The 19908-nt window shown below is 38.9% G+C and overlaps 1 protein-coding gene across 15 annotated transcripts in view; it reads left to right on the top strand.

The window, feature by feature from the left end:
• Positions 1-19908, top strand: part of HUWE1 (HECT, UBA and WWE domain containing E3 ubiquitin protein ligase 1) — a 169169-nt gene that overhangs the window by 89981 nt on the left and 59280 nt on the right. For 14 of the 15 annotated variants that reach the window (XM_045051044.1, XM_045051042.1, XM_045051052.1 and 11 more), the window contains 7 exons: positions 2334-2425; positions 3028-3239; positions 6192-6249; positions 7301-7477; positions 10761-11006; positions 12027-12160; positions 12985-13079. In XM_045051044.1, coding sequence (XP_044906979.1) covers positions 2334-2425; positions 3028-3239; positions 6192-6249; positions 7301-7477; positions 10761-11006; positions 12027-12160; positions 12985-13079 — 1014 coding nt within the window. The remainder of the gene's footprint in view (positions 1-2333; positions 2426-3027; positions 3240-6191; positions 6250-7300; positions 7478-10760; positions 11007-12026; positions 12161-12984; positions 13080-19908) is intronic. The other variant, XM_045051049.1, reaches the window with a different exon arrangement.

Below are 19908 nucleotides of genomic sequence, written 5' to 3'. Positions count from 1 at the left end.
TGCTGGGGATCTGGTGTATTAGCTGGGGTGGATTGGCAAGGTGCACAGGGGCAGGAGGGGCAGGCTCAGCTCACTTTTCCTTCACTTCGGGAGGGGCCCTGTGGCACCAGGAGGGAGTCAGACCCACCGGAGGGATGGATCCGCAGAAGCACAGCGTTGGGTGTTTGCATGGTGCAAGGAAGTTCCCTGACAGGAACTGGTTCCCTTTGGGATTTTGGCTGGGGGATGGGTGAGGGAGATGGGCCTGGCGAGCGCCTTTGTTCCCCACCAAGCTGCGCTCTGTTGTCCGGTGCTCAACAGCTCTCCCTCCCGTTTTCCTCCAGCCCTCCCTTTGTCCTCCAGCCCTCCCGTTCTCCGAGCAAATCTGTTAACTTATAACCATCCAGATTTTAAGTCCCCCTTGCCGTCAGAGCACACTCCATCCTGCCCCTCCGTTTTTGCAAGCCAGACTCGGGGCCTCTGCTTTGCTGGCAGGCTGCCCCCCGCCCTGGCTCCCTCCCGCCATTCTGTGTAGCGCGCACCGCCTCTCCGCCCTTCCTGCCCTCTTCCATGGATCTCTTGTCTATGCTTGGCTCTGGAGAATCCGTTCTGCTAATCTTCTGGCGATTTTCTGGGTTATTTAGACAGGTGTGGGTGGAGTCTAAATGATCCGTAGGACGCAGTGAGCCCAGCATCCTCCTATGTCACCATCTTCCCCTGGTGCCAAGATTTTAGATGTTAGATGGTTATCAAGCCACCAATTGTCAAGGAAGTCCTTTCTTGAACTCACGTCGTTTCTCTGGCTAGATTTGCTAAGCTTAATGGGAATTATCACTGTAATTATCGTTATATCACTATTTACGTTGTATTGCAGGTAGAAAAGAAGACTTCATCCTTATCCTCTGCTCATATTTTCATGCTTCTCAACAGTTCAGTGTGTGTGTGTGTGTGCGTATAAGTTCAGGGTTTTAATCTGAATTGGGACAAGTGTTGGGAAAACCAAACTTTTTCCTTCCTAGGCCACCAAGGGGACCAGATCATGTCCCCAGGTGCCCCTGAGTGGCTCCAGATCTCTGGGTGGTGCCTCCAGGCCATATCCTCAAGCTCCAATTGGCTGCAGGGTTTGGGCTGGTCAGAAGCTAAACTGTAGTAGAGTGACTTGCAGAGACTACACCCCCTCCTCTTGGGTCAGGGCAGGAGAGGCAGTCCCAGATTCCCCTATGGGCTCCCAGGTAGCAAGGCCTATACTGTGCTTCTACCACAATGGGAGAACCTAGGAGCAAGAATTATCCAGTGAAGATCTTGGGGGCGAGGTCACTTAGGGCATGGGGTCTGACAGAGGCGGCAAAACAGAGAGAAGGAGGGTCTCCTTGGGAGTCCACATTTCCACCTGTCATCACTCTGTGCCACTGAGACACCTCAGTGACCAGAGCTTGAAAGATGCTGACGACTCTTTTCCGGTGACCTTTTAGATGTCAGCAACAAAGGAGTGGTGTTCCTCAGACTATCAACCATTCGTTATTAAATGTACGGTTATGGTGCTAGTGAGAAATGGGTATTAGGGGCAGTAGATTTCCAGGCCCACCATCTAATCTGTTGCAACAGGAGATATAAAGTCCCAAGGTGTTGGTCTCCGTGATCTTCTATTCTAATGTTCAAATCCCTACGATAGTAAGAAATTAATAGATTTTCTTCTCAGTGTATTTGAGGCCAGATTATTACAGAATAATGAGAAAGTAGGGCTCCAGAATCTAGTTTTCACAAATGTGCTTTGTGCTTTCAGCCACCACTGTAGCATTCTAGCCAATATCGTTCTTAATTGGGGCAGCCAGTGTGTTAATGGTTTTATGCTCCTCTCTCTCCCTCCCTCCTAGTTCAGACCTTGGCATTAGAGATTGCCAGAGTAGAATGTAGAATATGTGGTTATTTTTAAATGTTTTCACTAGGACCACCTGGGTGGCATAGTCGGTTGGATATCCCACTCTTGATCTCAGCTCGGGTCATGATCTCATGGTTTGTGGGTTCAAGCCTCACAATGGGCTCTACACTGATGGTGTGGAACCTGCTTGGGATTCTGTCTCTGCTTCTCTCTCTCCCTCCCCCACTTGTGTGCTCGCTCTGTCTCGCAAAATAAGTTAAAAAAATTTTTTTAATGTTTTCGCTAGACTGATAAAGTTCCTTTTTCCTCCCCAGTGATTTGCTTTCAGAGGTTGGTGTGAATTCATTTGAGAAAGCATGGCATTAGAAAATCACAACAACCTTCTCAGTTTCTTCTTTCCTCCTCGTATTGGCAGAGAAAATAGCTCAAGCTCTATTTTCTTCAGTCTTTCTAACAGTTCGTTTTTTGCTTTAAGGGGATACCGCATCTAACCTGGGGAGTGCTGTTGATGAGCTCATGAGACATCAGCCCACCCTCAAAACAGATGCAACAACTGCAATCATTAAGGTATGAAGTGATAAGGCTGACCGTGGGCATGAGAGAGCAGTTAAGGGGGAGTTTTTAAGAAAAAGCTTGGCCTACTGGAGGTCATTGGGATTCTTGGCCTATGCCTAGAAGATGATTATGTCTACCTTATTTTCTCCTTATCCTTGGGTTGGTCCTTGCCCCCCCCCCCACCCCCAGAAAGTCACTTAAGTATTATTTTCTTCTATAGGGTATTAACAAGTTGCCAGGATTTAGCTTCTATTTGTAAAAGCATATTAGTTTTTCTAACCTTTGTTTCTTGGTATTTTTTTCACATTTAGTAGCCCTGCCAGTTACAGTATAGTATATGCCTGGTGCTTATGAATTAGGACATGGAGTCAGGTTAGTCACTTAACTGCTATGTGATCCTGAACAAGTTACTTAACTTCACGAAACTTCAGTTACCTTGTGTGTAAAATAGGATTGATGACTATATTCCAGGAGTGATGTATGTTACATACATGTGTCAAGATAAAGTGTTTTGTGTCAGCACTTCTGTGTACAACACATAGAAAATGCTCCAAAAATGTGTTAGTTGTCCCATTTCTTATTTACTAATAAATAATATTTCCTGTGTCTTTCAGTTACTTGAAGAAATTTGTAACCTTGGAAGAGACCCTAAATACATTTGTCAGAAGCCATCAATCCAGAAGGCAGATGGCACTGCCACTGCTCCTCCTCCAAGGTCTAATCATGCTGCAGAAGAGGCCTCTAGTGAGGATGAGGAGGAGGAAGAAGTACAGGCCATGCAGAGCTTTAATTCTGCCCAACAGAATGAAACTGAGCCTAATCAGCAGTAAGTGTTTGCAAGACAGGTCCCCTAGCCTTGTGACCTTGGGCATGTCATTTTCATCCATAAAAGCTAGGGAGTTGGATTAGATCATTATAAGGTTCTTCCAGCCCTAGGAGTCTTGTTTTTCTTTCTTTGACCATTGTGTATCATTTATCCTTTCATATTTAATTGTATTGGTTGCCTTAGGAAGGTGTCCTTCTTAAAAAGTTCATGAAATTGAATCAGTTCACTATATCAAGTTGATGGGCTTCTCTCAGAGAACTTATGTTCCCATTGTTGGTATAGTATTCGTATCATTGCTTAATTGTTTGCATAAGTGAGCACATATGAAACATCCTACTTTTGAAGCCTGTCTCCTAAGAAGTCCTTAAGAATTACAGGGATTTGTTGTGGGTCTTTGTTTTTTGTTTGATTACTATCTGTTCATTCCAGATAAATCAGAAGTCTTTGGAATGTACTGTATGGTTGTAACCAGGCACAGTAGATTTTCCTTCTTATTTCTATTTAAGGTTTGTTTTATATTAAAATTGACTACGTAGATGGTGAAATGGGGATGGGGGTGGGTTTAAAGACTGCTGGCTGATAGTGGCTCTTTGAAGCTTATATTGTTCACATGCTAGGAATGAAATGTAACTATTGTAGGTATAACTCTTAGGGGTGTGATCCCTCTGGACTGTCATGCATTTATTCATTTAATAAGTGCTCTTTTGGTTTATAAATAACTAGTTCTGAGAAAAGCAGGAATGTTTTAGGTGTGGATATGAATGGGTTTAGGCTAGTGTTGAAGGATTGCTGGGAACTTAAGAGAAAATTATGGTCGAGTAGATAGAAGGAGTGAAGGCCTAGACTCAAATCGGTGCCTTTTTACAACTCTAGGAAGTAATGAGCCTGTTGGTATGAGTTTTTGTTTTCTTTTTGAGGAGAGGCATTAACCACTAAGTACTGTACATTGCTTTGTTGAGCAGATGTCTTACCCTTGTCTGAGAAGGCAACTCTACCTTCATTCTAACAGCATCTTCTATTTTGATTAAAATGTTCTCTTTCTGGAAGAGGAGGACACCTGAAAGAAAGCAAGACTTCACATGCAAAGGAGTCAGAATCAGTGCTTCCTTGCCACATCCTTGATTGTCTGCCACCCTGCTGGGATATGATTTCCTGGCCACAAAACAAGAGAAGGATTTCTTAAACTTGAGAGGTGGGAGGGTGGTTTTGAGTGAAGCTGGGCTTGTTCATCTGCATATAATGTTTTCTCTGCCTGGACATCTTACACCTTAGATCTAACATGCCCAGATTTCAAGCTGTCATAGTAAATTGACATTTTCTCATGGCCTCATGTTTTTTCACTCCATGCTTTTCTTAGGATATGTGTCACCGTGTTATAGCCATATTTATCCCCATCCGCAGATTATCTTATCTCCTTCTTTTCTATCTACCAAATTCCTGCAAAGCCAGCTCAGATGTCTCATTCTTAAAGGAGCTTTTCCTTTTTTTACCTCCAAAGGGGGAGTTGATCATGTTTACTATTCTTGCATGACGTTGTCAGCCTGGAAGCCAAAAGATGAAGATAGTGAAAAAAAGTGGTTACCAGTTTGCTCCTAGATGTGGATTAAGAACCATTATTGGTTTGTTTTCTCTCTCATTCTCCTCCCTAACTTCCATCTAGCAAATGAGGGAAGTACCTGGGTCCCATTTCATAATATTACTTTGGCTCTTTGCCATTACCGTTTTTACAAAGGGACAGGTGTTTCATCTGGGCTAGAAACACACCTGCACTCCTTAGCTGTAGAGATGGATCTTTAGGTTCTTTCCCAGGAGGTACAGTCAGGCTGGGGTGGATGATTACTGTACGTAGGGATTGCTGTAGTGGTTGAGGAGGAACTTTATAGTCAAGGAAAAGTTGCAGTCTTCCCATGGAATCATTTCACTCCTGGCTTATAGACACCCCCTCCCCCTTTGTAGTAAGTTCTTCCCTGTATTCTTCAAATATCCTTGTCAAACTCTAGCTCTAGGTATGTCATCACTGAAGCCACTGTCTAGTCTGCATTTTGATGCCTGGTAAATCTTTATTTACATCTTGAGGACTATTAACTTCTTGCCAGTTTTCTTGCCCTCTCTCTCCCCCCACCTCTCCCTTCTTTTATTTCTGCCCTTTACCCAAATGTCTTCAAGGGCCTATATCCAGAATGCTCCCTATTCGACTGAAGTTTTGACCCTTCCTAGGGTTCATCTTTGAGGTAAATTGTGTTTCATTTTAATAGATATTGTGGGTTTCCCCCCTTTTGTTTCTTGCAAAAGCCAAGATTGGGCTTAAAGGCTTCGTTTCCTGCAGCTATGGCATTACTGCCAGCCGCCTTGTCTGTGGTGCAGCATTTAAGTATTTGAAGCAAAAGACCTGATCACAGGTTTTGGATATTTCAGGGACTGTTGTGATACAAGTATAAATAGTTAGGGAAGGAGGGCTTGGGTGTTGGCTTCATCTTTGATTAACTGTTCTGAATGGTTTGTCAATCTAAGCATGGAATTTTGAACAAAATTAAATTCCATTTCCTGCCGTCTATTGTAACTTTAAACCTAATTCAAGAACATGGTAAGATGTTGTATTTGTTTCTTTGCCTAGCTTCTATCTTTAAGCAAATGTGTCAGTAGTCTCAGTCGAACTTACTGTTTTCATACCAATGAATTCCTCCTATGATAGTTTGCCTAAGATAGGATAGTTTCTTTTGAGATATGTGCAAATACTGAGTTTGTTAAGGCCTGGTTTTTTCTTTTGTGCTCTCAACCTAGGCAGGCTAGAAAAGCTAGCTTCAGATTTGATTTCAGTTTTTTCTTTTTCCTTGTGCTGTACTAAAGACTAACTTAAAGAAAGAACCTAGAATTTCGTGCTGTTTCCCTTTCCTTTGTTTTCTTGCACTAGTATTGCGAATTTGTGTAACTCACTCTTTTCTCCCTTAACAGGGTTGTTGGTACAGAAGAACGTATTCCTATTCCCCTCATGGATTACATCCTTAATGTGGTAAGATTCATGGTAGGGCAAACTGAGTAAAGGGGTGTGTTATTCTGGAAAATGTGTGGGATTACCAAATAGTCCAGTGATTTTACATTTATTTTCACTGGAGCCTTTACAGTGCAGAACAGTGGGCAAAGATGTGCAAACCTTGTTCTGTGAGACTGGTTTGCCAAAAATGGACAACACTCTTCCCCTTTTTTAGATACTCCCAATTTTCTGTTCATTGTTACTATTCCCAATTGGAATCCAAGCAGAAGAGTGGGATTTGTTAGGCCAGTCCAGTATTGTGTTCTATGAACATGTCCAACATATATTTTTTCCCATTATTTGCTAGATTTCCCATTAATTTCTCTTTTGTATAAAAAAATAGTAATGTGATGTTTCATTTTAACTTCCCGTGTGTCTCAAGAAAAAAGTAAAGAGTTTGAATTTTCCCAGAATTATTTCTCTATAAGAGGAAGCCCACTTAGCAATTATTCTAGCCCACTAAGCACTTCCAAGACTTTCAGAGATGGTATCTTTGGAAGAGATGTGCCTGTGTGTTTGTTGCCCACATTTTACTTTGTTACCCTTAAAAAATGCTTTGTTTGGTCCAAACCACTCTTCCAGAGTTCTAGTTTTCATTTGTATTATGGGCACATTGAGGGAAAGTATCCATTTTTGCTTCCAGGAGAGAGGTAATGCACTGTCACACTAGGAGCAAATTAAGAGAATTAGATCTGATTTTGCCACTAATTCATGGGTGTGGCTCTGAGCAAGTCATTTATCCTCTCTATGCTCTCAAATTATGTAACTCAAATTATATAACTTTAGGTAGCCAAAAAGGTAGATTGGGGAGAAGTAATTCGTATTTGTGGTGTTTGTTTTTTGTTTTTTGTGGGTGTTTTTGGCAGATGTTTAGGGTCCATGTCATCTCTATACTTACTTACCTGAGGTTTTGGTATCTTAGAAAATACTGATTACATGAATACAAGGCTACCCCTGTTCTTACTCCAAGCTGGCCTTTTAGTTCCAGGTGTTAGTCTCTAACATTTTCTTTTTCATTTTCATTACCTAGATGAAATTTGTGGAATCTATTCTGAGCAACAATACAACAGATGACCACTGCCAGGAATTTGTGAATCAGAAAGGACTCTTGCCTTTGGTCACCATTTTGGGTCTTCCCAATCTGCCCATTGATTTTCCTACATCTGCAGCCTGTCAGGCTGTTGCAGGTGTCTGCAAATCCATATTGGTAAGAGCATCTGGCTAAATATTTTCATTTCTTTTTAGAAATCAATTTTGCAGTACTTCTGTGTACATGTTTTTATTGTGGTCTCCCTTTACCTACAACCAAAAAATAATGAAGAAATTTGTGGTTATGTGCTACAGGTGAATTTTGTGCCTAATAAATAGTGTGTCACATCATTTCTCATTGAAAAGTTGAAGTTGTTTATTGTTCCTAGGTTTGGTACATAGTTCTAACATCTGAGTTTATTGGAAGAGAAAGTATATCTTCAAGAATGTTTTGGAGCTGGGTTTTATTATGTCATCCTTTCTCATAGATGCTTTTAACACAATCTGGTATTGTTTAGTTAATGTAGTTTTTTTTCCTTTTTCAAGATTGTTCAAGTTTTGCCAAAAAATTAAGTGCTTTATTTTTTTTAAATAGTGGTAAAATATACAGCACATGATATTTACCACTTTAGCCATTTTTAACTGTATGGTTCGGTAGTGTTAAGTACATTCACATTGTTGCAAACCAATCTCCAGAAGTTTTTTATCTTGCAAAACTGAAATTCTGTACTCATTAAATTACAACTCTGCATTCCCCTTGCCCTCCCAGCCCATGGTAAATTTGTTCTACTTTCTGTTACTCTGAATTTGACTGTTCTAGGTACCTCATGTAATTCATAAGCTGTTTGTCTTTCTGTGGTTGGCTTATTTTGCATAGCATAATGTCTTCAAGATTCACCCATGCTGTAGCATATGTCAGAATTTCCTTTCTTTTTATGGCTCTATTATATGTGTAAGCCACATTTTGTTTATCCATTCATTCACTGATAAACATTTGGGCTACTTCCACCTTTTGGCTATTTTGAATACTGCTGAAATGAACACGGGTGTGCCTGTATTTCTTCAAGGCTGTGTGTGTGTGTGTGTGTGTGTGTGTGTGTGTGTGTGTGTGTGTGTGTGTGTGGTGAGAACACTTAAGATCTATTCTCAGCAAATTTCAAGTATATAATATAGTATTAACTAGACACCATGCTTATATTAAATCTCCAGAACTTACTCATAACTGAAAATTTGCCCTTTGACCAACATCTCCACATTTCCCCCCAGCCCCTGGCAACCATCATTCTGCTCTCTGGTTCTTTGAATTTAACTTGTTTAGATCCCACATAAAAGTGTGATCATACTCAAGACTCCTTTCAGTTCTTTTGGTTATACACTCAGAAGTAGGATTGGTGGACTATATGGCAGTTCAATTTTTAATTTTTCAAGGAACCACCATACTGTTTTTCATAGCTCCACCATTTCACATTCTGACCAACAATGCACAGGGGTTCCAATTTCTCTGCATCCTCACCAACATTTGTTAATTTTCTTTTTCTTTGTTTTTCCTTGATAGTAGCCAACCTGGTAGGTATAAGTGCAACCTCATGGTTTCAGTGTTCATCTTTCTAATGATTAGTGATGTTGAGTATCTTTTTATGTGCTTATTGGCCATTTGTGTATCTTTGGAGAGATGTCTACTCAAGTCCTTTGCCCATTTTTTAGTGGGGTTTGATTCTTGTTGTTGAGTTGTAGGAGTTCTTTATATATTCTGGTTACTCCTTATCAGATAAATGATTCGCAATATTTTCTCCCACTCTATGGGTTGCCTTTTACCTCTGTTAATAGTGTACTTTGATGCACAAAAGCTTTCAATTCTGATGAGATCCATTTTATCTTTTTTTCCTGCCATTGCTGTGCTTTTGATGTCAAATCTAAAAAACCATTGCCAAATCCAGTGTCACACAGCTTTTACACTATGGCTCCTTTTAGGTGTTTTTATATTTTTAGCTGCTACCTTCAGGTCTTTGATCTATTTTGAGTAATTTTTTCATATGGTGTAAAGTAAGGCCCAACTTCATTCTTTTGCATGTAGATACCCAGTTTTCCCACCACTATTTGTTGAAAAGCCTGTTCTTTCTCTTGCACCTTTGTCTTTTTTTTTTTTTAATTTTTTTTTTCAACGTTTATTTATTTTTGGGACAGAGAGAGACAGAGCATGAACGGGGGAGGGGCAGAGAGAGAGGAAGACACAGAATCGGAAACAGGCTCCAGGCTCTGAGCCATCAGCCCAGAGCCCGACGCGGGGCTCGAACTCCCGGACCGCGAGATCGTGACCTGGCTGAAGTCGGACGCTTAACCGACTGCGCCACCCAGGCGCCCCACTTGCACCTTTGTCTTGACACCCTTATCAAAAATCATTTGACTGTAGATGTAAGGGTTTATTTTCGGGCGTTATTCTATTCTGTTGGTCTTAAAGTCTGTCTTTATGCCAGAACCACATTTTTATTACTGTAGCTTTGTGATAAGTTTGGAAATCAGGAAGTTTGAGATCTACAACTTTGTTCTTTTTCAAGATAGTTATATCTATTTGGGGTCCCTTGAGATTCTTAAGGATTTTAAGAGAGAGATTTCTATTTCTTACCCCCACCCAAAGGCCATTGACCTTTTCATAGGGACTGCATTAAATCTATGAAGTTCCTTTATTAGCTGGATTGTGCAATGGCAAGTAATTGCTGCTAAAAATCAGTAATCCAGTTGCTTATGGACTTGGAAGGGTCCATAATTGTGACATAGCTGTAATTAATGTTTTATTTTGCTTTACTCTTTGCAATATTTAATTAAGTGCTGTTCATAAGAGAGAGAGGAAAAGGGGCTGTGATCCATCTTTATCCTACCTCTAAGATACTGTGTGAGAATGGATAGATGTGTTTAAAGCCACAGGAAAGACACTTAAGTTCTCCTGTCTTTTGATGACAGAATTTTCTGTGGACTCAAAAAGCAAATTACAAGGGCCATATAATCTTGAGTCGTCTCATAAAAAAGGAGATTGCCTAGCTGATACCTATTCTAGAATCACCTCTTATTTTAGGAAAAGAACAGTTCTAATACCGGTTTACTTCCATGCTTTGGAACCTTGCCTAATATTGCTCCCTATTGAGAAAAATTTGTAATTAATCACATAGTGTGGAGTCCTTCCTGTAACAGTATTTCAGTTTGGCCATCACAAGCTTTTAAATATGATTGGCTTACCACATTTGAAAGCCTCTCATTTGAGAGAAGTAAAATGTTTCTTTAGGAAGCATTTAGGTATGTCCTACCTGCATTCATATTTTGGCTCTGCCATTTACCCAGATGGGAGACCATGGCCAGGTTTGAAATTTGTGAGACTTGTCTTGCACTTCTTCCATTGTGACTATTAAAGACATGATGCATATGAAATTCATTGTACATTAATGATTTAATTATTATTCTTGTTTCAGACACTGTCACATGAACCCAAAGTTCTTCAGGAGGGTCTCCTTCAGTTGGACTCCATCCTTTCATCCTTGGAGCCGTTACACCGCCCAATTGAATCCCCTGGGGGCTCAGTGTTATTGAGAGAACTGGCTTGTGCTGGCAATGTTGCTGATGCTACCCTCTCAGCTCAGGCCACACCTCTACTGCATGCACTTACTGCTGCCCACGCCTACATCATGATGTTTGTTCATACTTGCAGAGTTGGACAGGTAAGAACTAGGGGTGAGCAAGTTGGTTTAAAGCTGGTAAAATACCTGTGGCATATACTGGGCATCTTACTGTGCTTAGAAGCAGTTCTACCTGGGCTAGCTGCTAAAAGAACAGATTTTTTTTCAGTGAGTAATATAGGTTTATGTTTCGGGTTGCTGTCTAGTTTCGCTTTGCCTTAGTATTTTTTTTTTTTTTCATTAGAATTTGGGTTACCATATAATTTGTTTTCTGAATTGGACTTTGTTGAGAGGAAAAGAGGTTGCTATAAATAATGGGCAGCTATATAGGCCAACTGGAATATGTAGTCACCTCTTAGTAGGCAAGCCTCAATTGGGTGCTTATCTGGCCTTATTGTTTCCCAATCTTTCTACAAATGCATGTAGGCCTAATAATGGGATGGCAAGAAAGAAATTTGACCACAGAACATTTAAGTCAGTGGTAATTAACAGATTAATAAAGATTACTTAAATATCAAACCCTATGCCTGCCATCCGTGTGAGGTTCCTCTTGTGGTTCCAGAAACAAAGGGTGTTTTTGTGTGCTCACAGTTTTACAGCCTTTAGTTCTCAAGTATTCAGTTCTAAAGATTAATGATGTAATGTTTCAGCACCTCTGTTCTATGCCTTTGAACAGGAGTATATTCTTTGGATCAAATCAAATGAAAGGCACAGGTATAAACTATTTAGAAAACAATTCAATTGCATTACAAAGCTTAGGGATTTATTTTCATGACTTTTTATTAAATTAAATAAAATTCATGTGAAATGTTCCCTTCAAGAAATTAAATCAAACGTTTATTGAAATTAAGAAACAAGAGGAAAATAACAAGCTCCCTACCACCTAAAAAAATTAGAAGGCTGTCAATGAATCTACAGAACTGTTTCTTTAGAAGGTTGCACATGACTGTTGTCTTTCACTTTCCAAGAAAGCAATGAGAAGAAAATGAGAAGGGATGTTAGACACAGACAAATGTTGAGGAGGGCATCCCAAAGATCAGCTTCTGTTTACTTTGATTGCAGAGTGAAATTCGTTCCATCTCCGTAAACCAGTGGGGTTCTCAGTTGGGTCTGAGTGTTCTGAGCAAGCTGAGCCAGTTATACTGCTCCCTGGTGTGGGAAAGCACTGTTCTTCTCTCCCTGTGTACCCCAAACAGGTAAGGGAATGGTCATCTCTTTATTATCTTTGTCTTTCCTAACAGAAACTAAGTTCAATTATCCTGGAGGATTGTTTTGGTCAAGGATAGAAGGCTATTAGTAAAGAGTTCAGAGGGTTCCTTATCTGTCTTAGTGCATTCAGGCTGCTGTAACATAATGCCACAGACTGGATCCTTATAAACAGAATTTTATTGTTTGTTCATAGTTCTGGAAACTGGAAGTCTGAGGCTGTGGTGCTGGCATGGTTGAGTGAGGGTCCTTTTCTGGGTTGTAGACTTTTAATTGTTTTTATCTTCACATGGTGGAAGGGACTAGGAATCTTTCTAGAGCGTCTTTTATGCTTGGTCCCATTAATTTTATGCTTATTTATTTATTCATTTTATGCTTAGTCCCATTCATGAGGGTTCTCCCTCAAGATGTAAGAACTTCCCAAAGGCCTTACCGACTAATACCATCACATTGGGCGTTAGGATTTTAACATACGATTTTGAGGGGACACAAATGTTCAGTCCATAGTATTGTCCTTCCCATTTACCAGCCTGGGGGCTTGCTTATAAATGTATTATCTTCTACATCTTTGATCTTATGTCCTTATTATGCAGTGTCAGCATGATAGGTATTTTAAATTTGTTATCCAAATCCAAAGAGTTGATTTCAAAACCTTGTTGAGTGCTACCTCAGGAACTTGATCATTGCAGATACCCTATTAGGTTAACTTACCTGTTACAGGGAGGATAGTGTCAGTCAAGCAGATTAGGAACCAAGCATAACTTTAAAAATGAGCTATGACAGTTCTTTTTGCTCATGGTTTGTCTTGTTGCAGCCTACCATCTGGGTGTGAATTTGGCCAGGCGGACATGCAGAAACTGGTTCCAAAGGATGAGAAGGCAGGTACGACCCAGGGCGGAAAAAGATCAGGTAACCAAGAAACCAAAATCTTAGCCATTAATTCTCCTGAATTCTGTCTCTGTGTCTTTATAGGTGACTGTGTGTGTGTGTGTGTGTGTGTGTGTGTGTGTGTGTGTGTGTGTGTGTGTGAAAATTTAGTTACCTCTGTTTTCCTTAGTCCTCAATTTTTTTTCCTTTCATTTTTATTATAAAATTATTTTCACTCATTTTCTCTCTAAAATGTATATACACATAATGGTAAAAATTATAGGATGTAGTAGAAAGAACAATTACTCATACTTGTATCACAAATAATATTTTGGAAGTATCTACCTGATCTTTCCCCTTGGGGATACATTTTATTAACATAGTTGAGATTATCTTAGAGGTAATATTTTAGATCTCTTTTCACTTGACATTAAGTGCCATGTAAAGAAAGGGTTTGTGAAGTAACCATTCCCTGTTAAGTTTCTAATGGACTATTTTTAAAAATGAGTATCTTTTTATATAGTTTTCTGTAAAGGGAAGATTAATTCCTAGAAGTTACTGTATCAGAGCGTATGGTGGGACTCTAATTTGTGTATGCATACTTATCAGAAGCTTAATTTCCCTGCTTAAAGATGGCAAATGATTGTCTTAAGTGACTGTGGAACACTTTAGAACCACACTGCTCAATATGGTAGCCACTAGCCATGTGTGGAATGTTGAACACTCATAAGGTAGCCAGTACAGCTAAAAAAATTGGATTTTTTTCTTCCTCTTTTGCTCTCCCTCCCTGTTTTTTTAAATGTTTATTTTTGAAAGAGAGAGCATGAGAGGAGGACAGAGGATCTGAAGCAGGCTCCGCATTGACCACAGGGAGCCTGATGCAGGGCTCAAGCTCAACAAACCATGAGATGTTGACTTGAGCCACCCAGGTGTCCCCCCCCCAATCTTTCTTCTTCCCCTTTCTCTCTATCTTCCCTCTTGCTCTTTTTTTTTCTTTATTTCCTCTTAAAAGGGGAGGGTATTATGTTTTGAATTGTGTCTCCCCACCCCACCTACACAAAAAAACTATGTTGAAGCACTAACCCCCCAGCACCTCAAAATGTGACTTTATTTGGAAATAGGGTTGCTAAACATGTAGTTGAGATTATATAGATTGGATGGAGAAAACTGAATTCTTAATTTTTGTTAGTTTCAATATAACAACTATTACTGTGTTCAGTTGTTAGAAGGCTTCTAAGTATGTTTAGAACAACTTCGGTATGTGAATGTATTTTTTTTTTTTTTTCAACTAAATTCTGTGAAAGCGGTACCTGGGTGGTTCAGTCAGTTAAGTGTCCGACTCTTGATCTCAGCTCAGCTCTTGATCTCAGGGTCATGACTTTAAGCCCCAGGGTGGGCTCCACGCTGGGCATGCATCCTACGTGTGTGTGTGTGTGTGTGTGTGTGTGTGTGTGTGTGTGTGTGTGTGTGTGTGTGTGTGTGTGTATACACATACACACACACACACATATATTCATACATGCATAAAATGTATGAAATAAACGTAGATCAGCTATTTCTATGAAAATATGATGTCCAAATTGAGATGTACTCTAAACGTACTGAGTATAAAAACTTAACAATTTTTATATATGATTATATGTTGAAAAATAAAAATTGAATAAATTGGGTTAAACAGTATATTAAAAATTATCTGGGGCGCCTGGATGGCTCAGTCAGTTAAGCATCCGACTTCGGCTCAGGTCATGATCTTAAAATTCGTGAGTTTGAGCCTTGCACTGGGTTCTGTGCTGACAGCTCAGAACCTGGAGCCTGCTTCAGATTCTGTGTCTCCCTCTCTCTCTGCTTTTCTCTCTCTTTCTCTCTCTCTCTCTCTCAAAAATGAATATTAAAAAATTTTTAAATTTTTTTTAATGTTTTTATTTATTTTTGAGACCGAGAGAGACAGAGCATGAGCAGGGGAGGGGCAGAGAGAGAGGGAGACACGGAATCTGAAGCAGGCTCCAGGCTCTGAGCTGTCAACACAGAGCCCGATGCAGTGCTCGAACCCACAGACCGTGAGATCATGACGTGAGCTGAAGGTGGATGCTTAACCGACTGAGCCACCCAGGCGCCCCAACATTAAAAAATTTTTTAAAAATTATGTTTTTAATTTTTAATGTGGCTACTAGAAAATTTAAAATTATATGTGGCTCACACATATATGGACAGGGCTATTTTGTTTTTCTGATTCCATGTTATATATTTAAAATTTTTCTTTTATATTTGTTAAAAGTTTTTATTTTAGTTCCAGTAGGTTAACATGAAGTGTTGTATTAGCTTCAGTTCTATAGTATAGTGATTCAACAATTCCATACATCACCTGGACAAGCTCATCAGGACAAGTACACTCCTTAATCCCCATTGCCTATATAACCCCTTCCCCAACCCCTCCCCTCTGGTAATGATCAGTTCTGTATAATTGTTTCTTGGTTTGTCTCACTCTCTTTTTTCCCCTTTTGCTCATTTGTTCTGTTCCTTAAATTCCACATAGGAGTGAAATCATACAGTGTTTGTCTTTGACTTGTTTTGCTTAGCATTATACTAAGTCCATCCACATCCTTGCAAATGGCAAGATTTCATTCTTTTTTATGGTTGAAGAACATTCCATTTTCATATGTGCCACTTTTTCTTTATCCATTTATCAGTCAGTGAACACTTGGTCTGTTTCCATATCTTGGCTATTGTAAATAATGCTAGTTTAAACATAGGGGTGCATGTATCCCTTTGAATTAGTGTTTTTGCATTCTTTGGATAACTACCTAGTAGCGCAATTGCTGAATTGTAGGGTAGTTCTATTTTTAACTTTCTGAGGAACCTTCATACTATTTTCCAAAGTGACTGCACCAATTTCCATTCCCACCAGCAGTGAAAATGGGTTCCTTTTTTTCTACATCCTCACCAGCACCTTTTGTTTCTTGTGGCTTTGATTTTAGCCATTCTGACAGGTGTGAGGTGATAGCTCAATGTAGTTTTGATTTGCATTTCCCTGATGCTGAGTGATGATGAACATCCTGTGTTTTTTTGCCATCTCTATACTTTCTTTGGAAAAATATCTGTTCATGTCTTCTGCCCATTTTTTGGTTGGATTATATGTTTTTTGGGTGTTGAGTTGTAGAAGTAAGTTGTTTGTATATTTTGGATAGTAACACTTTATCGGACACGTCATTTGCAAATACTTTCTCACGTGCTGTAGGCTACTTTTTAATTTTGTTGTTTTCCTTTACTGTGCAGAAGATTTTTATTTTGATGTAGTCCCAATAGTATATTTTTGCTTTTGTTTCCCTTGTCTTAGGAGACATCTAGAAAATGTTACTATGGCTAATGTCATAGAGGTTACAGCCTGTGTTCTCTTCTAGGGCTTTTATAGATACAGGTCTCACATTTAGGTCTTTGACCCATTTTGAATTTATTTTTGTGTATGGTGTAAGAAAGTGGTCCAGTTTCATTCTTTTACATCTTGTCCATTTTTCCTTACAGCATTTGTTGAAGAGACCATCTTATTCCTATTGTATATTCTTTCCTGCTTTGACAAAATGAGTTGACCATATAGTTGTGTCTATTTCTGGGTTTTCTTTTCTGTTCCGTTGATCTGTGTGTCTGGTTTTTTTTTTTGTTTTTGTTTTTTTTTTTTTTTTTGCCAGTACCATACAGTTTTCGGTAACTGCAGCTTTATATTATAACTTGAAGTCTGAAAATGTGATGCCTCCAGCTTTGTTTTTTTTTTTTTCAAGGTTTCTTTGGCTATTGGGGGTCTTTTGTGTTTCCATACAAATTTTAGGATTGTTTGTTGTGGTTCTGTAAAAATTCCTGCTGGTATTTTGATAGGATTGCATTAAGTGTGTAGGTTGCTTTGGGAAGTATAGACATTTTAACAATATTTGTTCTTCCAAGTCCATGAGCACGGAATGTCTTTCCATTTCTTTGTGTTCTCTTCAATTTCTTTCATCAGTGTTTTAGAGTACCGCTGTGGTTCAGTTTATTCCTAGAGTATGTTATTTTTGGTGCATGGGATTGTTCTTAATTTCTCTTTCTCTTCATTATTGGTGTATAGAAATGCACCAGATTTCTGTATGTTGACTTTGTGTCCTGTGACTTTACTGAATATGTATATCCGTTCTAGCATTTTTTAGTGGAGTCTTTAGGGTTTTCTATATATAGTATTATGTCATCTAGAAATAGGGAAAATTTCACTTCTTCCTTACTTTTGGATGTCTTTTATTTCTTTTTCTTTTCTGATTCCTGTGGCTAGGACTTCGAGTGATGTGATGAATAAAAGTGATAAGAGTGGGCATCCTTGTCTTATTCTTGATCTTAAAAGAAAAGCTCTCAGTTTTCCCCATTCAGGATGATGTGAGCTTTGTTTTTCATATGTGGCCTTTATTATGTTTAGGTATATTTCCTCTAAACCTACTTTGTTGGGTTTTTTTTTTTATCATGAATAGATACTGTTCTTTGTCGTACTTTTTCTGCATCATCTTGAAATTATCTTATGATTCTTATCCTTTCTCTTACTGATTTGATATATCACACTGATCGATTTGCAAATATTGAACCACCCTTACAACCCGGGAATAAATCCTACTTGATCATGGTGAATGTTTTTTTAATATACTGTTGAATTTGGTTTGCTAGGAGTTTATTGAGGGCTTTTGCATCTGTGTTCATCAGGGATAGTGACCTGTAGTTCTCTCGTTCAGTGGTGTCTTTATCTGGTATTGGTATCAGGGTAATGCTGGCCTCATAAAAAGAATTTAGAAGTTTTCTTTCCCTTTATATTTTTTGGAATAGTTTGAGATGAATAGGAATTAAGTCTTCTTTGATTTAATGTTTGGTAGAATTCGCCTGTGAAGCCATCCAGTCCTGGACTTCTGTTTGCTGGGAGTTTATTGATTACTGACTCCGTTTCTTTGCTGGTTATCAGTCTGTTCAAATTTTCTATTTCCTCCTGTTTCAGTTTTGGTAGTTTATATGTTTCTAAGTATTTGTCCATTTCTTCTGGGTTGTCCAGTTTGTTAGCATATGGTTTTTCATAACATTCTCATGATTTTTTGTATTTCTGTGGTGTTGGTTGTTATTTCTCCTCTCTCATTGGTGATTTTATTTTTGTCCTTTCTCTTTACTGAGGATTAAAGAACCAGCTGCAGTTATCATTCATCTGTTCTGTTATGTTTTTTTTTTAGTTCTAGATCATTTCTACTCTAATCTTTATTATTTCCTTCCTTCTGCTGGCTTTAGGTTTTGGTTGTTTTTCCAGCTCTTTTTGGTGTAGGTTGTTTGAGATTTCTTGCTTGTTGAGGTAGGCCTATATTGCTAAATATTTCCCTCTTAGAACTGTCTTTGCTGCATCCCAGAGATTTTGGACCATTGTGTTTTTCATTTGTTTCCATGTACTTTTCAAATTTCTACTTTGATTTCATGGTTGACCCATTCGTTGTTTAGTAGCATATTGTTTAACCTCCACATATTTGTGGTCTTTCCAGATTTTTAAAAAATGTTTACTTATTTTGAGACAGCACATGCAAGTGAGGGACGGATAGACAGAATCCCAAGCAGGCTCCGTGCTGTCAGCACAGATGTGGGGGCTCCATCTCAAAAACCCTGAGATCATGACCTGAGCTGAAATCAAGAGTTGGACACTTAAACCAACTGACCCACTCAGGCGCCCCTCAGATTTTTTCTTGTGGTTGACTTATGTTGTCATAGCATTGTGGTCAGAAAAGATGCATGGTATGACTTCAATCTTCTTAAATTTGTTGAAGCTAGTTTTCTGGACTAATGTGTGATCTGTTCTGTAGACTGTTCCATGTATAATTGAAAAGAATGTGTATGTGTTATTTTGCTATTTTGTTTCAGGATGGAATGTTTTGAATATATCTGTTAAATCCATGTGGTCCAGTGTGTCATTCAAAGTCCTTGTTACCTTGTTGATTCCCTGTTTAGATGATCAGTCCATTAATGTAAGTGGGTGTGTTAAAGTCCCCTATTATTGTATTACTATCAATTAGTTCCTTTATGTTTGTTATCAACTGTATTGTGTATTTGGGTGCTCCTTTGTGAGTGCATATTCACAATTGTTACAGTTTTTTGTTGGATTGTCCCTTTTATTATTATATAGTGTCCTCCTTTGTCTCAATCTTTGTTTTAAAGCCTATTTTGTCCAGTATAAGTGTTGCTATTCTGACTTTCTTTTGACAACCATTTGCATGATAGATGATTCTCCAGCCCCTCGAATTCCACTTGCAGGTGTCTTTAGGACTAACATGAGTCTCTTTTAGGCAGGATGGGTCTTGCTTTTTTATCCATATTGTCACTGTGTGTCTTTTGATTGCAGTGTTTAGTCCATTTACATTCAAAGTAATTATTGATAGATATGTAATGCCATTTTGTTACTTGTTTTGTGGTTGTTTCTGAAATTTTCTGATCCTTTCTTATCTTTCATGGTTTGCTATTTTCTTTAGTGATCTATTTGGATTTCTTTCTTTTTATTCTTTGAATATTTTAGTGGTTTTTGATAGATGGTTACCATGATGTTCGTATATAACTTCTTTTGCATATAGCAGTCTATATTAGTTGGTTGTGGTTTAAGTTTGAACCCATTCTTCTCTCCCCATGTTTTAGGTATTTGTTGTTACATTTTATATCCTTTTTTGTGAGTTCCTTGATATTGTCACTTTTTTTAATTAAAAATTTTTTAATGTTTGTTTTTTGAGAGAGAGACAGAGTGAGCAGGGGAGGGGCAGAGAGAGAGAGAGAGAGGGAGACACAGAATCTGATGCAGGCTCCAGGCTCTGAGCTCTCATTGCAAAGCCTAATGCAGGGCTTGAACTCA

The sequence above is a fragment of the Felis catus genome, chromosome X (assembly GCF_018350175.1).
Source record: "Felis catus isolate Fca126 chromosome X, F.catus_Fca126_mat1.0, whole genome shotgun sequence".
Lineage (NCBI taxonomy): Eukaryota > Metazoa > Chordata > Mammalia > Carnivora > Felidae > Felis > Felis catus.
The sequence above is the reverse complement of the archived record's forward strand: the minus strand, read 5'-3'. Positions and strand labels throughout refer to the sequence as shown.